The sequence below is a fragment of the Puntigrus tetrazona genome, unplaced genomic scaffold (assembly GCF_018831695.1).
Source record: "Puntigrus tetrazona isolate hp1 unplaced genomic scaffold, ASM1883169v1 S000001111, whole genome shotgun sequence".
Lineage (NCBI taxonomy): Eukaryota > Metazoa > Chordata > Actinopteri > Cypriniformes > Cyprinidae > Puntigrus > Puntigrus tetrazona.
Genome location: NW_025048699.1, coordinates 1226346 through 1250742, shown reverse-complemented (window position 1 = coordinate 1250742; position 24397 = coordinate 1226346). Strand labels below are relative to the sequence as shown.

The 24397-nt window shown below is 36.3% G+C and overlaps 3 protein-coding genes across 3 annotated transcripts; all 3 read right to left on the bottom strand.

Moving 5' to 3' along the window:
* Positions 1–1671: 1671 nt before the first annotated feature.
* On the bottom strand, positions 1672–3699 carry LOC122341015 (ly6/PLAUR domain-containing protein 6B-like). The gene is made up of 5 exons (XM_043234305.1): positions 3589–3699; positions 3380–3496; positions 3155–3286; positions 2897–3004; positions 1672–2755 (listed from the first exon to the last, which is right to left on the bottom strand). The coding sequence occupies exons 1-5, from the start codon at positions 3635–3637 to the stop codon at positions 2475–2477; spliced, it is 687 nt and encodes a 228-aa protein (XP_043090240.1). The 5' UTR covers positions 3638–3699; the 3' UTR covers positions 1672–2474.
* A 4297-nt stretch (positions 3700–7996) lies between these two features.
* On the bottom strand, positions 7997–9876 carry LOC122341014 (fap1 adhesin-like). Its single transcript, XM_043234304.1, has 3 exons — positions 9266–9876; positions 9018–9128; positions 7997–8933 (listed from the first exon to the last, which is right to left on the bottom strand). Exons 1-3 carry the CDS (start codon positions 9405–9407, stop codon positions 8491–8493), a joined length of 696 nt encoding a protein of 231 aa, XP_043090239.1. The 5' UTR covers positions 9408–9876; the 3' UTR covers positions 7997–8490.
* A 5424-nt stretch (positions 9877–15300) lies between these two features.
* Positions 15301–17001, bottom strand: LOC122341016 (prostate stem cell antigen-like). Its single transcript, XM_043234306.1, has 5 exons — positions 16862–17001; positions 16668–16787; positions 16088–16219; positions 15807–15914; positions 15301–15686 (listed from the first exon to the last, which is right to left on the bottom strand). The coding sequence occupies exons 1-5, from the start codon at positions 16908–16910 to the stop codon at positions 15496–15498; spliced, it is 600 nt and encodes a 199-aa protein (XP_043090241.1). The 5' UTR covers positions 16911–17001; the 3' UTR covers positions 15301–15495.
* Between the last annotated feature and the right edge of the window lie 7396 nt (positions 17002–24397).

The window sequence follows — 24397 nt, the reverse complement described above, 5'->3', positions numbered from 1 at the left end:
TGTATTATAATATATATATCGACATTGTATAAAATTATAATTTGATCCAACATGCAAATACATTCTTTTCAAGGTCGATGTATACCTCAATGAACCTTTTTTTTTTTTTTCCCCATGCATGTGATTTTGCATATTGAATGACTAATGTTTAGGGAAGTGCTGCGATGTGGTAGGATTTTACAGTTTATCTCTCAACATCTGAATTCATAACCTGAAAAGTATCATACACGCACAACCAAACGTGTTTGCAATGCAAAAGCTTTAACAAAAGAAGGTTTCTTATCTTGAAAAACAGATATGAACTGAACAATGTGAAAGATGTTTGCACTTTCAAAATAGAAGGCACAGAAGTTGTCTCTGGGATACCTTTCAAAAACTGCTATGGGTTCTCATACAGTCCACTTTAGGTATATGTACATTTGAGGCGCTGAGACAGTATGCACAAAAAGGAGTATGTTTTTTTCTGAAAGTGATCGACGGGGCTGAAAACATTCAGTTCTCTCAGAAAAAAACCCTTGCTTAAACATCAGTCACTATATGCTGAATTGTTTTGGAAAATCGATGAGCAGACAATGTTGAAAAAAGTACCAACCTTTTAATATTTAGACCACATTAACATATTAGATCAAATTACAGTCTCTTTAATAATTATCACAACATTTCTGTTTTGATTAAATGCTGTTCTTTTTTAATCAATGAGTTTTTTCATTTTCGTTTCCTACATTTTAGTGGTGAGCATGAAATATTACTGAAAAAAAAGTCAAAACGAGATATGATATTTTCAATAAATGTACTGTATTCTCACAACCAGCTATCCCTGAAAGATTCATTTCTTAATGAAGGTTAAATTCAGTGGATTTTACTTGACAGTAAGTTGGTGAGTGATATTACACCAGTAAAATCTTACATTTAAACTTTTATACGTGGAATTTGTTACGAGAATTTGCAAAATAGCTCAAATCAATCCTATTTGTTTTTCTTGGTGTAGCCAATCATTTTAACCCCTAAAGGTTTTCTAGCATGTTAGTCATACCAATCGAAATGTTATCCATTCATTTTAGACGAGAACAATTCCATGCTTAAGATATTTTGAAATGCAAACATGGACACGTAAATGTGTCTGGGCATATGTGAATTAATGGCAATCTAAACATTTAGTGTTTGTATTATGCTCTCAATCTAAAATGTGCAATCCAGAATGTGGATTCATGCCGATGACAGATGGCTTACGTGGCATTTTGAAACAATTGGTTTGTGATAAACCTTGCAAAGTAGCACTATGCATAATAACTGTCACACGAGGACTCCTTTTTGTTGTTGTTTTTGCCGTGTGCCATGTGTTCGGTGTGACCTACTTTTAGTTAATTGTTGCATCGTGTTCAGCTGTTTCTTGTTTAAGTATTTACGTTGTATATGTGGTTTCAGTTCTGTTTGTCCGATCTCGTCGATGTTTATGTGCTATTAGTTTGTCTGCCTGTTTGCCTACCTGCCCGAGGCATTATTCCTTTATGCGTGCATGATAAAATTTGTTAGCTTTATGTTCCCGTCGAGTGCTCCTTCACGCTAAACCACACCGTGGCAATAACAATCGACCAATGATGAGTAATATAAATGTGTTTTATATAAACATTAACAAAGGTAAAGTATTTCTGAATGCATGCGTTGACATTAAAACCAAATCAAATTAAGTTGGTGTTTTAACATTTTATTTAAAAAGTACAAAAAAGTAACAAAGCATATTCACACATTTTTGTATAAAAAAAAAGCTACTGTTTCATCACGCCATATATTTGTTTTTTGATGCAATGCAGGTTACATGAATGACAAGTATATTATATTATAGATACATATATAACACGCATGCAAAAATAACTGTGTCTAACTATTTTTATGGGTAATATTGTATAAGCCTATAAAACATCATATATATGTGCATTTGGAGTCCTTAGCTTGTTGGAGTATATTGCTAAATAAAAGCTTTGATTTTTGCGTATCAATACCAGTTTTCTTTTTAGCTTTTTGACAGACTTAATCTAGGTGAAATGCTTTCATCCAGCCTCCCTTATATGCAGTTTAAATGTTTGTATCTCTGATACGATAGCATACGTACATCTAGGAGACGTCTATTTGACGTCTGCAAGACGTATTATTTAGGTCGCTTGCTCATCTGCAATACGTCTATTGGACGTCTCCTTTTAATCGACGGCTATTAGATGTCTTTAAGATGTCTATTAATTAAAGAATGTGCGTAAAACTGACGTTTGTAGACAGCAGCTGACATACATGAGCCATCTGTGATGTTTCTTGTTCAAGTGTTGATTTGAAAATAAATAGCAACTGGTGATAATGTGGGCTCTGTTGTTAATAAAATGCCACATCAGAACGTCACAGCAAAAAAAAGCATATCAGGACACAAAAGATACATGGCGCAGAGACTATATTCACATTGCATTGTGTCTGAAGAGCGTCTGGGTTCAGTGCAGCAGGATGAAGGAGAGAAGAGAACAGCCGAGGAACAGGAAGCTCTGAGAGACGCTCTGAACACCGCTAACGCTCTGAGAGACGCTCTTAACACCGTTAACACTCTGAGAGACGCTCTTAACACCGTTAACGCTCTGAGAGACGCTCTGAACACCGTTACACAGGTTCCCTGAACAACATGAGATCTTCTGAACATCATCAATTATTGTTTTGGCATTACAAATGGATGTAGAGACACAGCCTTTTACAGTCAGTGGCTGCTCTCCATGACTAGCTGAAAAAAAAAAACCCAATTAATCATTGTGATGCGTATTAAAGAAAGATATAAAGTAAACAACTTAAGCATTTGAGATAGCCGTAAGAGAGAGATAAATGTAATGACTTTAATCTTTTTCGCACTTTATCAGATTCTCACCTGTTGCTGTAAAGCAGTTGTCTTCATTCCCTGAACAGCTCAGCGTTTTGGAGCAGTTCGTCCCTTCACAAGTGTAGCATTTCTTTCCATTGGGGACGTTGCTGGGATCTACAGAGAAAACGGGTATTTTATTTCCTCTAAAAATACAGCATCAAATAAAGCTGCTCTGCTCAGTTAAATCTGTTCATGGCTGACATGCCACGCTCTGTACTGTTTTTCCTGATCGAGTGTTCTTGACTCAATCGGAGATTTCGGTACCTGGAGCATCACGGTTGTTACACTGGTCTGTGTTACAGCACACCGTGGACCTCTTTATGATGCCGAGGTTCATGGACCCAGTGACACAGTCGACAACACAATCTTTAGCCTTCACTTTAGCGCTCATGGTACCTAAAACATGAATGATGCAGTTACGCGCATGTATTTACAAACACGCAAAAAGCACCGGCAAATATCATTTTCAACCAATCACGTTGGACTTACCGATCTGTGTTACTGCTGTCGAACTCATGCACTTGGAAAATCCTTTGGGACACGTTTTTACTTTTTGATTTGCACAAGAACTCTTAGCCAAGCACTCGTAACACCTGAGAGACTGTCCTTTAGAAATAAAACAGAGAGGGACAGTGAAAAAGAGATGCCAGAAATCTGCGTTCGCACTAAATATCGTTACAATCTATTTATCTCCGTACCTGCAGTGCAAAGAGCCAACAGAAGAAAAACTGAGATTTTTAAATCCATCTTGATCAGGAGGCGAATGAAATAGTCCGTTTCAGTCCACTTTTATAGCTGATCAAAGTAGGAGGGTCTTTAATTTGATTTTTTTTTACTGCGGATATGTTGTGGAAAATGTTTGTGTTTTATGTATGTCTATAAAGTTAAAGCCAGCAGGGTTTAGTGTTGTTTTTGCACCGGCAATCTGCAAAATATCTTGCAGTGTTCTGCAGAACTGGGAGTTTGCTTTTGCTTCGAAATCATCAAGAACCAGACTTGATGTTGTTGTGATTTTGTGAAACGTTGTGAAAGAACTGTTCTTTGATGACCTAGAACACATCAGATACTTTTTCCAAGCACATGGCTAAATTTGTTTTTTTTGGAGTTTTTTTTTCAAGTAAGTTCTGCCTGAAATTCCTTAAAGGAGGAAACAGAGAGAAAGAACAGATGGATCCTAGTTCAAAGATACAATAGCCTGTGTCTAAAATCAACAATTTTATCTGTAGAGAAAGCTGCAGCTGAAAACAGACAGCTCTCACGACAGGTTTTCACAACAATGTCCAAAAGGATCGACTTTTGGAAATTTGACAAGCCTTCTTAAAAAAGAGAAAACATCACTAGTAGAAGGCACTGATCTGCCGTGAAACCCTTTTTGAAACTTCAGCAGGTAAACGCGACATACAGAAAAACAAATTCAATTACTCCACATATTGATTCATGAAACCATGATACCAAAAAATGATAACAACAAACACACTTAATTTCGGGTGATAGGCGTAGAAATAAGTGTGATGATGTTCGGTTTCCTCTGCAGCTGCAGAGTCTGAGGAACAGGAAGTAGAAGAGCAGAGGAGACAGGAGAGGAAGCTTCCCTTCGTACCCTTTCCCTGAATGCTCATAACCTTAATCCAGCTCGCTATCGGGTTGAAGTTCAGGGTTTTCCCATTGAATAAAAGAACACATAAACCTTCTTTGGAAAATCTTAATTGCTGCAAACCTCGTGTGAGTTTTTGGCACATAATGCTGGACATGCGGCGCCGTATACGGACGTTCTTTTACAATGCCTGGTGCTCAAAACATGCACCGTCCAGGACTTCCTCGGGTTTACTGCCGTCGTGGTGGTAGCACAGCTTAATCAAAAAGTTTCCGTTTGATAAATTCAGATGCTCTTTTACTCAGTTTTATCACGGGAGACAAAAACAAAGCAGCATGCAAACGGAAGATAAAATCCAAGGTCATTGTTTACTCTGGAAAAGTACATATGCATTCAATCAAATCAAAACCGTAAGAAAATTAGTAATAAATACCACTATTAATAATTATAGTTATTAAATTTGCATGGCTGTGCTTGATATTTCAACCTGGAATATTATTTTACAGTTATTATTTACATTATTTTCAACTGTTAACAAGCATTGTTCAACACCGAAGCCATATTTTCAAAACTATTCACACCCTCAGCGATACAGAAGTGCATGCGGTCCAAACTGTGAATCATTTTTCATTGCTTTCAGACAAAATGCATGCAATGACAACATTTTTCAAAATTCACAAACACTTTCGTCACGCATACCCTACAAAAACACTTCATTTTCAACACATTTCTCAGATGCTTTCAAAACTGATAAAAGCACATTCAAATCAGAACGATGCCAAACTATACATTTCTGCAGAAATTGTATTGATGTATGAAATCACGGCAGAATATTTATGATGAAACTGAATAATTATTATTCCAAACACAACCAAATGCAATTTCATATTTATATTCTTTTCTTATTTCTGTCTGTCTATCTTTTTTCCTTTTTCATTACCTGTTGATAAATGGATGGCTCTTGACTGATTTTGTTTGGAAACAGGGATCGGGGAAGACACATTGGTGGTGAAAGAGTGTCAGAGAGAGAGGAACCTCACAGTACTGAACATCCAAACATATATTCCATACATGTTCTCCAGCCCTTGGAGCCGTTCTGTCTTTGGACTGCGAGAGAAACCAACATTAACACAGAGAGTGCATACAAACTCCACACAGAAAGGTCTCTCCCCCCCCCCTTCATTTTTGTGTAAAGTAAATTTTGTAAATGTTGATGGGATTTTATTTATCGATAGGATATGCTGCTTTTCTCACGCATTCTTCAAATCAAAAGATGTTAATCTCATCCAATAATTTATTCAACAAATCATTCAAACTTCAAAGGTAAAAGTTCAAAGATTTTTGAGAATTTTGAAATCAGTGTGTCATGATTGAAATCTATTCTTTCTGAATGAGAATTGTTTACTGCGTTATGATGAAACAACTTCATTTTGTGTGAAGTGTTTTGTTGGTTTGAGTGAGCTTTGTAGGTGAGATGAACCATTTGGTCAAGATTGATGTTGGTAGCAGCTGAAAATAAAACTGTAATCTTATATTCACAGCTTTTATATTTATGATATTTATCTTATCCTCAGAGAAGCAGATTGGCATTCAGTTATCTCATTATGTGTTCATATCTATTACTGCTTTTCATATCAAAGCCATAGGCTACCGTATGACAATTACTGTTAAAAGCACAAGGTATCTCCTCGTGTTTTATGAATGAGATTTGGTCACTCTTTCCACCTTTTTATTGACTTTTTAAAAAATGGCGTGGCCTTTTGTAAATTCTGTGTCTAGCTTCCGGTCCAGCTTTTTTTTTAGCAGTTTTGTTGCTTGATATTGAAAATTGGTGCGTCTTATCTTTTTTGTATAATGTATTATTTTAATTATGAACGCACTGGTTTGTAGCGCAAGCAATTTTTCTGTTTACTGCACGTTGTTATTTTCCTCGTTATTTACTAAAGGCAATATATGCTATTTACTGCACCTAAAATGTAAGTGGCAAGAGCGGCCATTTACCCCACACACAGTATTTATACACATTTTTCAGCCTCCCAAAAAAGTAAAAAATAAAAGTAGGCTATATATTTACAGTAGTAACTACAAATGTCATTTTATTATATGATATATATATATATATATATATATATATATATATATATATATATATATATATATATATATATATATATATATATATGATTATCTCTAATATGGACTAATATTTAAAATCTGAATCTAACAATGTCATGTCAACAAATGTAGGTGTCAGCCAACTATTAATTATCAGTTGAACCACTAGATGTCACACAACCATCTGGGTCATCCCAACCCAGACCAAACCACCTCGGTTTCATTTCATTTCATTCACTTTCTCTCAGTACATGAGCGTACACACACAGCAGGTTACTCAAAGTCTTAGCTCTCAAACTTTGTTTTTAATACTTACCAGTGTTAGTCCTTTTGTCTCAATTCCTTTCTATTTACTGAATATTGTACCTCGATTTAGTTTTATTCTCATTAGCCTGTGTGTAAATAATGACCTCTGTTTTTTGAGTTCATTCTCTTTCTCTCTTTTTAAACATTGTTTTATTCTATATAGTTTAAATATAAATATTAAATAGAATGAACTTCCCTTTAATTATTAAAATAATAAAAAAATGTGCTTTTACTAAATATATATATATATATATATATATATATATATATATATATATATATATATATATATATATATATATATATGAGAGAGAGAAAGAGAGAGAGAGAGTACTATTATACCTGAAATAAATAGCAATTTAAAATAGTAGTTTTGGTTCTGACGTTAATTGTAATCTTTGCAAACAAATTTATTTCTATGATAATGCAATAACGTGCCTGTTTTAGCACTCTTTTTTGCCGAGGGGAGGATCTATGAGAAAATGACAGTTAAACAGAAGGGGCCATTACGGGAAAAAGAAACAAGATATGCAAGCTTACATGGCAGTCAAGGAAAAAAGGAAATTCAATCAGGAATTTCAAGCAATGTATGGATCTGCTAAAACCAACCTTCTTAAAGGGATAGGATGTTGGTTAAATTAAAGGGCCGGTTTTATTTTAAACATTCACACACAAACAACCTTTTGTCTCTTTGCACAGATTTTGAATAGCGACAAAGCAGTGTTTAAGGAAGTGGTGCTGTGGTTTCTTCTGCTGTGACTGAATATTTTACAAAAGAAACACAAACCGCTAGATATTTTTAACGCTTGTGACTGGTGAACCTAAAAAGACAGACTAATTATTCTTTGTCTACTGTTAGTTGGTCAAACTAGTTCTTTAAAGACAGTCTTAGGGGTGGTCATGTTTAGGTCCCAGTAATGTTAGAGAAGAAATCTTTTGCACACAATGCATGACAGTGAGTTAATACCACGATACACATTAGTTCATTTCCTGTAAAATATGTTAAGTATGACAGCATGGTGAATAAAAAGTAAAGAATATACATAGTATGTGTGTGTGTGTGTGTGTGTGAGAGAGAGAGAGAATGAGAAAACTCTAATTTCCTTCTTGTACAACCAACCAATCACAGACTGTGTCATTTATTGCATGAATGGTGCAGGAACAAACCATAAGAGTCTAAAAATGCATGTTTGTAGTAGGATGGATGGAACAAATGAAAGAGACACACTGTAACTATAAACTCGGTTGTGTGTTTCAGTATTCGGTCACATCTCCCAGCCTCCTAACATATAGAGAGAAACCACTGTTCTGATCAAACGTATAGCTAGATGTTCTTGTGTATCGATCATAAACAATTACTGTAAAATACTTTTTTTTATTTGATCATTTCCTTGCATTACATTCGCTAATTTCTCAAACTGCAAGAATAAAGTGGGATTTTGCACAGGTTCCGCATATCTGCATCTAGCAAAATGTCCAACCCAGCTTTTTTGGGAGGGACAACAAGAATGCTTATTTTCATGAAATGATATAACAAAGAAATCACGTCAGCATAACAATGTGGCTTGCTGCAGAGCGTCCGGCTTCAGTGCAACAGGATGAAGGAAAATAGAGAACAGCAGAGGAACAGGAAGCTCTGAGAGACGCTGTTGGCATCATTATACATGAAGCTCTTCTTGGCACTCTTATTATCGCTGTACATGGCGCGCTTAGCATCATTAGGCTTGACAATCTTAGCACTGTCATACACAAAGCTCTGGGTGACGCTCTGGATGAAGCTCTGGGTGACACTTTCGTCAACGTTCTGGATGAAGCTCTGGGTGACGTTCTGGATGAAGCTCTGGGTGACACTTTCGTCATCGTTCTGGATGAAGCTCTGGGTGACGCTCTGAGGGACACTTTCATCACCGTTACACAGGTTCCCCTTACAACACGAGACGTCCTCAACGCTGTTAGCCAATGTTTTTGAATCACAAATGACTTTAGAAACACAGCCTTTCACCACCGTATCCCGGCCTCCGACAGCCTCTGAAATATAAGGTTGAGTCTGAGTTGGTTAAACTTTTAAAAATATGACCCATTGATAATAAAGAGGTACAACTTAAATCTCACTTGTTGCTGTAATGCAGCGGTCTTCGGTTCCTGAACATCTCAAAATGTTTGAGCAGCTGTCTCCATCACAATAGTAACAGGTCTTTCCATTGCCAACAATCGCATTGGGATCTACAGGAGGAAATAACATCTAATGAAACAACACACTCCTTTATTTGTTCCAACAGTATAGGAGTCCCATTTTATATTTCGTCCACGATTAAATGTTATATAACTGATGACAGTTTTAGACATTTAAAGTTCAATACCTGGAGCGTCGTTGGCATTGCAAAAGCTAGTGCCACAGCAGAAATAAGTTGACTTTAAAATGCCGAGGTTCATGGACCCACTTTCACAGCCGAGAGAACAACCTTGAACATTGTTTTTGGATCTAAAGCCACCTGAAAACATGAATAGTACTCAAAAAACCAGTTCAACCAGAGCCATGTATCTGATTCAAACGCACACACACACACAAATGTGTCTCAACAGCACAGATGCGATCGTCATTTCCCGTGCTATATGCAAATTTAACGGAGTTCACGTCAACTTGAGCAGCTAATTCCAAGATGATATTATGCCAAGATGATATTTAATGATTGTGGAATAACGAAATATAGCTAAGTTGCATTATAATTTTATATCAGTAGCTAAGCTATTTTAAATAGCTAAAACGAAAGTGAAAGTAAGTCGCAAAATTTTCAATGACTTTGAGTGAACTAAACTGTTTAAAGTTCTTAAGAAGTAGGCTAACACCGGATTTATGTTTTAGATTTGAACAGATAAGTTTTCAGCTGGTGAAATGTATATTTCTGTTTCACGAGCATTTAAACATGTGCTAATTTTCTGCCAGCACATTATAACATAATACAGATTTTAACGACATATTCACCCAATGAGCTGCAACCTATATAAGCTATCACAGAAGCTGAAACAAAAAGCGCATGTTTCTGCGCTCATTATATACCCAGCTTCCGAGAAGAGGAGGGTCTTTGTGATAGAATGAGATTTATGATAAAATGGCAGTCAAAAAATAACATATACTTTATGAATTAAAAAGTTAACTCTTTCATTTAATGAGAAGCACAGTTTTTCTCTGAGGGTATGTATAGCAGCCTATAGAGCATTTATACATTTAGGTGTATTTAACATTAAAAAAATAAAAATTTTCAATGACTTTGAGTGAACTAAACTGTTTAAAGTTCTTAAGAAGTAGGCTAACACCGGATTTATGTTTTAGATTTGAACAGATAAGTTTTCAGCTGGTGAAATGTAAAGATGGGCCATTATATACCCAGCTTCCTAAAGAGGAGGGTCATAGAATGAGATAAGTTGTTTCTGCAGTTTACTCTTCATTTATGAGAAGCACAGTTTTATTATGTAAAAGAGCATTTATACATTTAGGTGTATTTAACATTAAAAATAAAAATTTTCAATGACTTTGAGTGAACTAAACTGTTTAAACATGTAGGCTAATTTATGTTTTGAGATTTGAACAGATAAGTTTTCACAACGTAATAAAGTGCAAAATTCAAAATACAGTTAAAAATCTTGTAGAATGAATGAATAAATCATAATTATTATTATACATTTTTGTACTAACCTCCAAAAGAACAGGAAACTGATATAGGTCGCTTTAGCAGGTTGAGCGTTTGTCGAAAGAGATTGTGTTTTTTTTTAATAATCTTAAAGAGAGTCATTCTTAAGTTTTGATACAATAGTGGCACAGAAGCGGCATGTTATTGAGAAATCAGGCCATGGTACATTTCCTTTTTCTTGCTGCAAAAACTGCAAACATGCATGTACATGTCAATGCGGTTTGGATGTGTGTTTTTTTTGGGAAATCTGAAACAGAAACAAACAAAATTGCTTCTTGTAAGTCTCTTGAGCATAAGCCAAATGCAAAGAGTGCCAACACATTGATTAGCTTGTTATTCGATTCAAAATTTGCATTCAAAAGACAAAAAGGCATGCGATTTTAGAGTTGCTGGCGGTTTGTTATGTCTGACCATATTTTCTAAAGCAATGTACATTTGATAAATGACATGACAACGCAGATATAACACAGACATATTTGTGGATAACCTGCGCATTTATTAAGCATGCATCTGTGAAAGTATTTCATGTATTCGTGTAACAGTGAGTCACAGAGCGGTCTTCTAAAATAAAGAGCAAAGTCCCCTCTGTGGGTTTGAGGTTTTCTTCTTTAGTGCATTTCATTTTCCATTTCCAGTTAACGTTTGTTTCTAGGTTAAATGCAAATGTTGTCTTATAGCAAGCAACCATACTATATGAGATTATATTTTTAAAACAAGTCACTTCATCTTATTCATTTCCGTTTTGTTTATTTGTATTTATTTACATAGTTTCAAGCATGAATAGGAACAAGGATCACTGTGCAAACATGTTATTGCATTTTAAACATCATATCGTATTGATATCACCAACTCTTTTGGATCGTTATGATTAATGAGTAAACACAATGCATGAGCTGGGCTTGAGGGAGACAAGAGAGAACCTTTAACTAAAATAAAAGTCTATGTTTGTCACAGGCATGTGTGTGTTTCTTATAACTCATGTTATGGTTTGCGTGTGTGTGCAATGAGAAAAGCACCAGCAGCCCTCAGTGGGAATCAGTTTTGTTTAATTTAGCTGCTTTTGGCATTTTACAACCTGCATTTGATTACTGTAACATCTGTAACATATTATATCATCTTATAAATATAACTGTGAAAAATGAGAATATTCTGAAACCTTCATAAACATAAACATAAACATAAACAAGAGAGAAAGGTCACATCACGGGACCTGCGCAATTTTGTCGCTGAAGCTTGTTGGGCATCCCCCTTTAAGAACATTTGCATCAGCATTTTAGTATACAAGTGGTACTATCTTGCTGTTTGTAATCAAAATGGGTCATAGTCATGGGAAAGTATTGTATATATTTTTGCGCATGTGAAAACTGGACCTCGACACGGCTGTGTCTGCTGAAACGTAATCCATAAATCTGATGAATCATTTATTAGTGTTCATGTTGATATTATGTTTAAATATTTACCCAGAGCACAGTGACCCCAAACCATTATCAAGTGATTCTGCTCCCACGGCAGTAGCTGAAAGATGTTTTAAAAAACCAAGCTTACTTTTATATTGAGTAAAGAGTCAGCAGCTCATTCATTAGTGCATTTAAAAAAAAAAAAAAGTATTACAGAATGAGGTTAATTGCTAAACATATACGCCACATTTTTCATGAATTTAATCAAATAAATATTTTTGGTAAAAAATATTATTATATATGTATATAATTACATTTATTTATGTATTAATATTAATATTTCTTTTTTAATTTATTTCTATTTAAAATGTAATTTATTTTATATTCGTTTATAATACGTTTTTACCTCTAGTACACCATCATAGACTGTAAAAAAAAGATGGACAACGTGACTACACAAAATATTCCCAGTATGGCCGCTGACATATTAAATGACTTCACTTGGAGCCAGGGTCTGCGTTGTAGAGATTGTGGGGTGGAGCCGTAGAATTAGTCCCGCCCACATTCTCACTGACCCAATCGCAAGCTCACAATCATTCACACCCCTTTTTTATAACATGAAATAACTAGTTATCGTTTTAGAAAAACGAACACTTGAACATACATCAGCATGATAAAAACTACCTTGAATGGTGAAAACTGTCTTTGTAAAATAATTATTTGAAGTGTAATTTAATTATTTAGTTTATCTCACACCCCATTAGATTACATGGAGAGGGCGGGGTTTATGACACATACTGCAGCCAGTCACCTGGGGTTTTGAACCATAGACATACATAGACGGCTCATTGGACCGCTCCAACGTAGATGTGTCATTCACCTTATTATAGATTTACACAGAGCCGTTGAGCCATTAGCTGTGTCCAAAACCGCTCCCTATCCACTATATAGTGCACTATATCGTGTGTCAGCCATTTTGTAGTGCGAATTCTACATTCATACGCTACTTTTTACCCACAATGTACCCATTTCAGTTACAATGGTGAACAGATACAATGGCGGACGGCTTACGTATCACGGTCTATGGAAACAGTCTTTAATGAGGCATCTAGGTATATATATATATATATATATATATATATATATATATATATATATATATATATATATATCATGATTTGGACCATTTTCTCTCATCGATCAAGTGCTCTATGCTATGACTTACAGACTATAACTTAAAAATCTCAAAATATGTTCTATTTAAGACAAAAAGTCACCTACATCTTAACAGTCTATAGGGTAAGCAGAAAAACATCAAGTTTTCATATTGGTGTGAACTACCCCTTTAACATAACATGTTGAGGCAAGTTACATTTCCAGTGAAGCAGCAGCAGTAAAAAGCACCAGAATCTTAATCAGTGAAATCTAACAGAAAATGTAAGTCTATTGCATTGGATTTACCAACTGGTGTCACTGTTGTTAAACTCATGCACTTAAATCTGCTGCACTATAAAAGACTGCTGTTCATTCAAGAGACCAGTTCTTGTATTTTAGTAATGGGCCTAAGAATTCCCACGAAGTCTCATAGTGCACTATTATTAAAATGTGTACATAAACAATGAAAAAATATGCCTTTATGACACAATACCTCGGACGAAACAGTTCAGTTATATGCCATATTGACGTTCCTAACGAAGAACATAATTTTTCTCAATTTACCCGTGTCTGCACAACCTACAGAAAATTATATTCTTAGGCCTTTTTGTTGCCTATCCTTTATTTTCCTCAATCGGGAACACTATACAACAAATGTATAGTTTAAAGTAAAATGAATCTTTAATAAACGCGAATGTTCCCTTTCATTTGTGATCCAGCCTCAGTTACAGCAGAATGGAATGGAAGGTTAATTTATGAATCTCATGCAAATCGCCTTTCCAGAAGTAAGCAGTCTCATGAGGGGCCGGGTAACTGATTAGCATTTAAAGGAACATGACCTTTTAACAGCTGATCAGGGTACAGCTCCATTCATTCATTCCCTCCACCTGAAATGTAAAAAGTCATTGTGGGCTTGCTAGGTCCTCCTTGGTTTGACGTATGCATTGAATCTCCATTACCCCAGGCGCCAAAAAATACTATTTCAGAAACCTATCTTATATCTGGATGAATATATATCTGGATTTAAAGCTGTCTAGTCACTCAGGTCAAAATTTTTGACTTAAAATAAGGTATGGTAAATATGGTTTTATCTGTTCTGTGTTTCCAAACTAAGACCTGACATATTTGAACATTTTTAGTGTAGAAAGAAAACTTTCTTCAACTTCATTGTGTATTTGAAACAATTTGTACCCAAAAGGAAACACAAAAAAACACTTTCTTTCGCCTACTTTTATGTATATGTCTATATGCGTATTTATAGATGCTGTCGTTGGCAATAAAGCAAAAGTAATTAATCTTTAATGTCCGTCACTGTTATTCATACCTGAAATCTTCATTCTTTTAACCCACTCATTAAAAATATATATTTTTTTTAAATCAAAACATTTTCTTTAAGTAGTATTTATTACTATAGTTCTCTGATAAACACAATATTTTTGTTTACATTTTTATTTTTTTTGTGTTCGCTATTTGCATCTACTTAATTTGAATTTTTAAGAAGAATGATTAATGTGATTAATTCCAACTCCATTCTCAAAAGTTGTTGAGTTGAATTAACATCATTGCTTGTAATCTGTTGCCACAATTTTATTGAGTAGATGTAGCATGTTATTTTTTACAGTGTAGAAATCGAACCCGTGACCTTTAGGTTACAAGTCAGACTCTCTATCCATCAGGACTTGCCCCAGTAATATATTCTTGTACTTTGTCATCCTCTGACTATGTCTGAGAACAACTATAAGGATTGTTCGACCCTATCACTATATAGTGTTAAACACTACATAGCACTGATCTGCCAATGCCAATTTTAAATTATTTAACTTTTAGCAGTCATTTAAAAATAATATAATGTGTGGTTTGTCTTTTTTTTATATTGTTATTTCGTATAATTCAGAGGTAAAGGGAATTAGATTCAACAAGTCTTTTGCTAGTCATTTAAAAAGTACAGAAAGGCTAAATATGATATAGCCTGCTCTACGCAGCACATTTAAATACAGTCACAAATATATTTTAGTGGGGCGATCAGTTATACTTCTGACCTTTCATGCTAGTTGCACGCACAAAATATGAAAAAACACTTAACAAAAGTGTTTTAATAATTAAGAAGAATTTTAAATAATTATAAAAATTTGTTCTTTAAAGGACGATCATACGTTTTTATTTCGTGTTACTTTTATTTCTTTCTGCCCTTTTTTTTTTACATTACGCATGCTATAAAAAATGTTTAACAGAGAAAAAAAATTGCAGAATGACAAAGCAAAACTAAATCATGCCAGGACACAAAAGATGATTGTACAGAGAAGATACAAGCTCTGTATTCATTGCAGTGTGTCTGAAGAGCGTCCGGGTTCAGTGCAGCAGCATGAAGGAGAGAAGAGAACAGAAGAGGAAGAGGAAGCTCTGAGAGACGCTCTGAACACCGTTACACAGGTTCCCCTCGCAGCACGAGACGCTCTTAACATCACCGACAGACATGGCAGCATCACAGAAAGATTTAGAGACACAGCCTTTTACTACTGTTGACGGGCCTCCAGTACCCCCTGAGGAAAAGACAGAAAACAAGTGTTTTTCCAAGCTGGAAATTGTATTTTTTGATCTGTATCAAATTACATTTATACAACATATTTATTGATTTATTTATTTTTCCCGCAGATTCTAACCTGTTGCTTTAAAGCAGCGATCTTCACTTCCTGAACAGCTCAATATGTTCGAGCAGCTCTTATCGTCACAAGAGTAACACGTCTTTCCGTTGGGCAAAGTAGAAGGCTCTAAAGAAGAAAACAAATGTATTCATTTACTTGCTTTCCCAAATATAACTTTTAACGAAATAACGGTGTTAGCTGCACCACTCAATCAATCCACCAATGACAAGCCACACCCTTTACTGTATTTACTGATTGAATGTCCTTCGGGAAAAAATTTGGTCAGTAAAGCACAATACCTGGAGCATCTTGTATATTGCACTTGTCTGAGGTACAGCACACTAGAGATGTCTTTGCAATACCGAGGTTCATGGATCCAGTGGCACACTCAGGAGTACAGTCTTTGACTTTCACTTTAGCAATGTTCCCACCTAAAACATGGACGATTCAGTAAATGTCAACGCATTACTTTAAAAAAAAAAAAAAAAAAAAAAAAAAAAATTAAATGTTGATAGAATTTTTATACAAATTATATTGTTAGTATAATCTGAGAGAAATCTAAATACAAATGAATAATTAAAATATATTGACTACATCTCTACATCTAAACCCAACATTACGCACGAGCAATGCCTAAAATCAAAACGAGAAAACGATAGATGAATGACACCGCTGTACAAGAACCAAAAGCCTGAACTTCACCAAAATCATAAACTGGTATTTCAAATCACAATGTTGTTTCAGAGTTCACAAAGATGCTGATCCACAACACGTCACGCTTAGCAAAATCAGGTTCTGTGAGTTAAGCATCAGCAGGAAACAAAAGCACATCATCCCCATCAGTTAAAAGCGGATTTCGAAGCATCATTGTCGACTTACCAGCTTGTGCCACCGTTGTTAAACTCATGCACTTGGAAAATCCACTGGGGCATGTTTTTTGCTTTTGATCTGAGCAGGAACCCATTAGACCTAGGCACTCATAACAGCTAAAAGAGTGTCCTTTAAAACAAAGAGAGATATTAATAACCTGTATTTGTATTCAATATCAATACAAACACTATTTGTCTTTGTACCTGCAGTGAAAAGACTGAACAGGAGAAAAACTGAGATCTGTAGATCCATCTTTGAGCAGGAGGGGAATGAAGTACTGAGTTTGTTCTGGTGCTCTTTTTATAGCTTTTCAAAGGGGGTGGTCTTTATGAGAAAGCGAAAGAAGTAGACATTCCTAGAAAATGAAACTATATAATTTATTTAATGTTTAATGAACTACAAGGGATGCATAGGACTACTTAAACGAACCATCTTAAAGAGATGCTTCACTGCGAAAAAGAACATTCTGAGTCGCTCATGTTTTGTCCAAATCTGTTCGACTAATCCTCTGTGGAACACAAAAGAAGACGGTTTTAGTGTGGTTTGGGTTTGTGTATTTGCGTGTAATATAAATAATGTTATTCTTGATATCATATTACAGCGGAGGCTAACGGAAGCGGGGCGCACGCGGAGAGACGCCACTCAGAGTGCTTGAATAACGGATTTGCCTCTTCTCGCTTTTGTACCGACAAATACACATAAAATAACGTCAAAATACCTGTCTTGGAGAGCATCCTCGAGCATCCTCGGAAAAAAAACCCTCTCAGTTATGAGAAAGAATCGCGTATGCGTCATTGTTTATTGTCTCTTAAAATGGCCGCGCCTAATTTAATATAAACTGTCGGTGTCGTTGATGTTAATCTAAAACAATCACTCACTGCTCTTGACTGAATTATTTTGTCGTCTTAACAATAATTATTCCACAGTGTTAGTTAGTTATTTTTAGTTGCTAATGCAGTCTTTTTACAAACACAATGAAGCATTGCTTGGTAATTGTTCAGCAAAGTATTGATAGTTATTATCACGTATATTATCATTGTTATTATTATTATTATAACGGTTGTCTGTATCTTTGGTTCATTGTAATCCATTACATACAAGACAAATTGGTTCAGATGTAGTATAACTCTGAGTTCTTGTCATATTTTATTACCATTTTCTGTAGCCTGACGCCTCCAAACATTGAACAAACCTAAACCTTGATGCATATTAAACTATTTCAAACAGGGCCCCAGCTACGGCCCCCGCCCGGACCCCAAACACTGAATGAACCTTTATAAACATTTATAGATTATTTATAGATTTTAGTTACAGACAAGGAACCACCTTAACATGAAATAGGCTACTGTTTAAGACAATATGTGGATCCTCTCCTCTGAGAGAATATGTGCTGTTAATGCAGTGACAGATGCCGAGAGCTCCGTTTTTACTTTCAATTTCTGTAGCTTATTGAATTGACTGGATTTGAAAAGTTGACGGGCATTATGCTCATGGAGTTTGCAAATTGTTTGGGTGATATGCACTGGCCTTCATGGTGCAAAAATAATAATAAGTATTTATAGCCTAATTTTGCACTTTATCGCTGATTGCAAAATAATGGGCAATGATTCACATTTCCTTTCATAATGACATTATTTTATCTAAAGTTCTGTTGCCGCGCAGGTGCAGTGAGGGAAAAAGCATTGCGTTTATGGCTCCATTTCAACTCGATATCCTCACAAGGGGCGACCACGACTTCTCGTTTCCTGCACTGCAAGCTTATCTTATAGTTTATAGTTATCTTATAGATCGCACAGATATTGCCCAGTATATGCCCGGCTTTATCAGACACATCTGATTCTGGGCTTGTTGTCTTTACTAAAGAGCTGATGAGCTGATTTAGGTGTGTCTGACGAGAAAGATGTGCAGGGAGGGGGTGCTATATATATATATATATATATATATATATATATATATATATATTATATTGTTACATTGAATTACGGTCTAAAGCAGGGCTTGCCTGGCCCTGCTCTGAAGGATTATAATAGGAGCGGTTTAATCTCCTCTATTTACACACAGTGGGTGGATTATTACACATCCGGTTTCAGCAGAATCAAAGGTTTCTTTTTCTCCAAAATCGTAAATCTCACGCCATCAGTGAATCGGGTTTCTGTCTTCAATGTTTTCTCAGATTTGTCTCGTCTGCCAACTGACTCTCTCAGAAAAAACGTGCAGAATTCTACCTAGGGGTACAACAGCTTGTGGCACCAGGCCACCGTATTTATCTACCACTGTACGTTTCATAGTAGTACCTTAAGAGTACATTTTACTACTGTAAGGTACTAACACACACCTTGTAGTACAAAGGTATAAAAGTTTCCCTTTGAAGGTAGTGCCCCAGTGACGAGCTGTTGAATGTATGTCACATGATCCTTCAGAAATCGTTCTAATATGCTGATGTATCAGATAAAGGGGTAGGAGAGACCTGCCACTAACGTGGACCCAACCAATCGCATTGCAGAACATTTGCTTCGGTAACGGCGGCGATTGTTCTAGCGGTACGTTTGGAAATTAGTGATCGGAGTAAGGAATAATTGTTGCAGTGTATGTTTGATTTTAGTTGTTATCTTTGAGAATGATAGTGCAACTTTGATTAGTTAAATTGTTCAGTTTAACCTAATTAAGGGTAGAAACATAGTGTACATCATGTTTAATCGTTGCTCTTAGTATAGGGGGCTATTAATGAAAAAAATTTGCCATTAAAAATGACAAATGTTACATGTTTATCATGTTGGGTGTGTATAAACTTGCTCTTGTTTTTCTAGAAAAATATTGTGTTCCTTGCTTTTGTCTGAAGGAAGAGGTGCCACTGGCATTGCCCTAGTTTCCATCACATTGCATGTCTTGCCCTTGACTTTAAGAAGTGGTTTGTGTAATGTAATTTAGTTTAATTTATTCATTTTTATTTCATCTGTGTTAAGATAAACTCCCCTCGTCATTTTGAATTGTCTGCAGATGTTGCAGTTACAATCACCAGTCAGATAGTAAGATAGTTATACTGTTATTCATCCATGTTTAATGTTTATTGATCTTAGTCTACAGATTGTCTTTACATATTTAAATATTTTCCCTCAGAAGGGCCATCTGAAAATCCAAAGGCGAGGCAGCATGTCAGGCAGGAGCAACCACCCGTCATTTGTAGTGATGAGAGAAATGTTTTTTTTGTTACCTCAAAAGATCCCCATGGACCTAGAGTCCCTATTCACGTAAAAAAGGAAGTTGTCTCAGGGGCTATTGCCTGTGAATCTCCTGTGTGTCGTGATTTTTGTTTGAAGCCCAGAATCAAAAGTATAACTAGTGGTGTTGATTGTGTGTTTCCTTTTTTTGGCACAAGCAAACCTCTGTCAGGTTTATTCATGCTTCTGTTTTTACTGATAAGACGCACCTGGTGTCAGTTTGAAAGGACAAGGGTTTTCTTTTGATAGCCAGTGTCTCTGCCAGTGGCGCAATAAAAGGAGAAGCTGTGTGCACAGGTACTTGAACATGTGGTGGCTGTTTCAAGAGAAACCCCACCTCCTCTCTTGTCAGAGTGACTTAAATTCTAAAGATAGTGATGGGGAAGAAAGGGTCAGAGATTATTTGTGTAGGCAAAGGAGGATGTCAAAAGATCTTGTCAACAAAAAAACGCCCAGTCCCCGACTTGCGTGAACTTGAGTCCAACTGTCCTTATCGCCTTGGCCCAACTCCACCAGCTCTGGGGGAAAGGGTGCAAATTACCCGACAAGGGACAGTGTATGGCGTGTCCTCCGTGACTCAAGCTTAATTTCAGAAGTGTGTATATATCCTTATACATTTTCACATGCTGGTGGTATATATATTTTTTCGTGCATTAATATGTTCTGAGGATGCTTTATACAACTTTCTTGTTTTGTTAAATGTAGTTTGTGTTTTACACATGACTTGCACACACTCTGTGGTGTACTACAGGTCAGCACTTTGGTTGACCTTTGGTTGAACACCCCCTTACAGTGTTTTGTGTCAGATATTGCTGGACGTGTTGCAACACATGTTAATAATCGTACCAACCAGTGTTTTTTTCCAGCCATATGATGGCCTTCTTTGTGCAAACATTGCTGAGCATACCCAGGCTTCAGCAGAAAAAACGACTTGAAGTCCGGTTCCCATGCTGGCTTCTCATCAAGAACAGTCTCTGGAAATTAGGCAATTTTTCTGACTTAAGGTTATATGCTTAAATAACAACCTATATTGTAAAAACTTTGTGTATTCCACATCCTTGATTTCAATGACCCTGGTGTTCAAGGTGAGGTTCTAAGCATTTGAATACAAAACCCTTAGTTATAAAATATAACTGTTCGTTGTTCCTTAAACCTTCAGGCCTGGTTTCACAGACAGGGTTTATATTAGGATTAGGCTGTGGTGAAACTAGAACATTTAAATAGCTTTTATAAAATTGCCTTAGAAAAACATTACTGGTGTACATCTTGAGACAAACCATGGCACTTACATTCTAAGATATGCATTCAATTAAAACGACTCAAACATAAAATTTAGTCTGGGACTATCTTACAACCGAAACAACTGAATTTGTCTGATTGTCTCAGCCAGGATCCGAGTATATGATATTCTCAGATCAAGTGTGCTCCTAATTATTCATAATAATAATCAGACAGAGCTCTAATCTGTTTAAACTAGAGTTTGTGTGGAGTTACACATCTCTCTTTAACTGGAGAGGACAGCTTTAACAGCTGATTTGCTCATGAATTCACGCACTCCTGTTTCACACCAACTCTCACTTCTAACAGTGTAGATCTACGAAAGACGACCAAGCCAATCAGAGCAAATATTGGGCCCTGCCCCAGATGTAGCCCCGCCCCAATCTGCAGGCTGCAGACAAGTGCAGACAAGAGTCGCCAATTGCCTCCCACATGTCAAATGAATGGTGCTATTAAAAAAAACTGTAATATTTTTCATCCTTATCGGCTGCCAGATAAGGCAGCAGATAAGCTGATAAACTACGCTAAATGCTAAAAGGTGTTTTTGCAACAAATACAATGGAAAGTAACAAAATGGATGTATGCAGAGTAAACATACCACTTATCCTGCAGGGTAAGGGAATCTGCCATATAGCCTAATGAAAGTGGCACCATGGTGTCTGCAAATTGTATGCAATTTCCCAGAAAGCGAGTGAGTGAGAAGCCCTGTTTCCTGGGTAGGCCTACTAAATGCATTTTAAGTAATTCAATCACGAACAGACAGTCGAGATGCATTTGCTGTGTCATCCTAGTATGCATTTTGAATGTTACCGCACTAAGCAGTGTTGTAAAAAAATACTGATTGGTTTTAAAATACATATTACTAACTATACCTAAATAATTGTGTAACTAACGTTTTTCCCACAATTTTTAAGCTTCATTTTGGTACTATCATCACCTTGGAAGAGCAGTTTAGCTATACATTATCTTGATGTATTGATTACCTTTATAAATATTTCATATAGTATAAATATTTCAGTTTGGCCAAGTGAATCCATTGAACTCACAACTTCTGACACTGCTGTTAACATCATGCACTTGGAAGATCAACTAGGACATGTTTTGTTTTGTAAAGACATGTCCTAGTCGATTTTCCAAGTGCATGAAAAACTGGCATTTTTTTGACCCATAATGGCATCTTTTGGACAGGTTGAGCTCATGACACAGTTTGACACTATAATGAGTAAAAACCTGAGAAAAAGCACATCACTATATCAGTAACATCATCCAAAATGAGCTCATTGCATTATTGGAGAGAAAACAAAGGATGCAATTCTTCAGACAGTCAAAAAGGCAAAGTACTTTTTTGTGATAATGGACTACATGCCAGATATTCTGTGATAATGGATTGCATGCCACAATGAGCATCCTTGGTACTGCACAAATATTGCACAACACTGTTGGATTTGTCAGTGTAAATAATACCACAGGGAAAGGGCTGTGTTTGATTGCCTTACTGAGCATCTTAGCGGTTTCAGAGTAAAGATTTCAGACTGTTGTGGTCAGTAATATGATGGATCACAAGCAGGGAGTCCAGACAAGACAGCTCGAGATCGATAACAAAGCTCTGAGTGTTTCCTGCAGAAGTCATTCATTAAACTTGGGTGTGGCGGATGTTGTTAAATCACTTGTGCTTCCTGTGACATTTTTTGGCATTCTTCAGTGTCTGTATAACATTTTGCATAACGTCCATGTACAGCAACACTAGTCAAGCACTGTCAAAAAGTTTTCAACAACAAGATGGGAATGTTGCATTGACATTGTGAAACTACTATATCACCAGTTTCTTGAGATGGTAGAGGCCTATGTGTTGTGATCTGGTACAATGTACTTTATTAGATAATTAATGGCACAAGTAAAACTTCTGCAGACTCCCAAAATGTCAACTGATGCTCTTAAACAGGAAACTGACGACAATTACAGAGATGGTGGTCTTTTATCAGCTCTAACAGATGCCAAAGAAATTTCTGAAATATAATTGCAATTTAAGCATTGCCATGCATTTACTGTTGACATCGTCCACAACGTTTCAGGAGCGACTGAATGAATTAGCAATGATTTCCTCAGAGAGTAAGAAGATCCCTGAACATGGAGAATATAATTGAGCTTTGCTAAAGCCAAAGTCAGAAATGTTCAATTTATGCACAACAGTAGACAAAAGGAAGACTCTTAACCAAGACCTTAAATTTCTTCACTAAAATGATTCTGTACCATTTTTTGGACACTTAACAAAAAAAAAAATTGCATGTCTTATACCAAACTGTTAACAATGTTGTGTGCATTTACCAAAATAGGCCTAACCCAAGATTATGGTCATAAGAGAAAAAGGTTGCTTTGTCATCCACATGTCCTCACCTATTTCCTGCCTAGCTGTGACAGCATCTGAGAAATGTGATAACTAATTATAAACAAAAGGGAACCACATTATTATTCAGTGCAGAAGTAGACTGTTTATGTCAGTGTATGAGACATCTGGACCAGGTTCATTGGGGCTGCAGGGAAATAACAAGAAGAATTAAAAAAGCAGCAAACGGTAAATGTATGTTCGTAAATAAGACGATAATTTAAAACAATATTACACACTACTCAAGCAGCAAAACGAGCTGTTTTGTAAAAATAAAAACAAACCGGAAGCAGGCGACACTAAAAGCTGTCACGGTTCATGGATTCATTGTTTCATCTTGTGTGTCTGTTTGTTACGTGCTGAGTGTTGGGTGTGTCTGAGCTTGTGATTGCGATCTGATCAGCCCCAGCTGTGGCTCATTATTTGGGCTATTTAAGACCAGCTAACGCCGCTCTCATTGTCAGATCCTCGCCGTTGTCCTGAGTTCCTGTCCTGATGTTGCTCTGTTTGTCGGTCTTCCGGATTGTTCCTGTTTCGGAGGATTCCGCTTGGATTGGCTGCCCACTGTCTCCCTGCACCCGCTTTCCATCCTGGCGCTGCACGAGCTCCACCGCCATCAGTGACTTTCTCTCTTGTTTATCTTCTAATAAACTGTTGTTAACCGCAATTGAATCCTTCTCTTGATTTCCGTGAGACAAAAAGCCAGATACATTAAATTCAGAAATGGCTGCAGCTGCTTGTCCTGTGTACCCTGTCCTCTTGTTCTGTCAGGATATGGAGGAATTTCAAAAGCTCTCAAACAGGATGGGCTATCTCAAGATTTTTTGACTGGACTTAGAAGCAGTCCACAATGAAGTTTA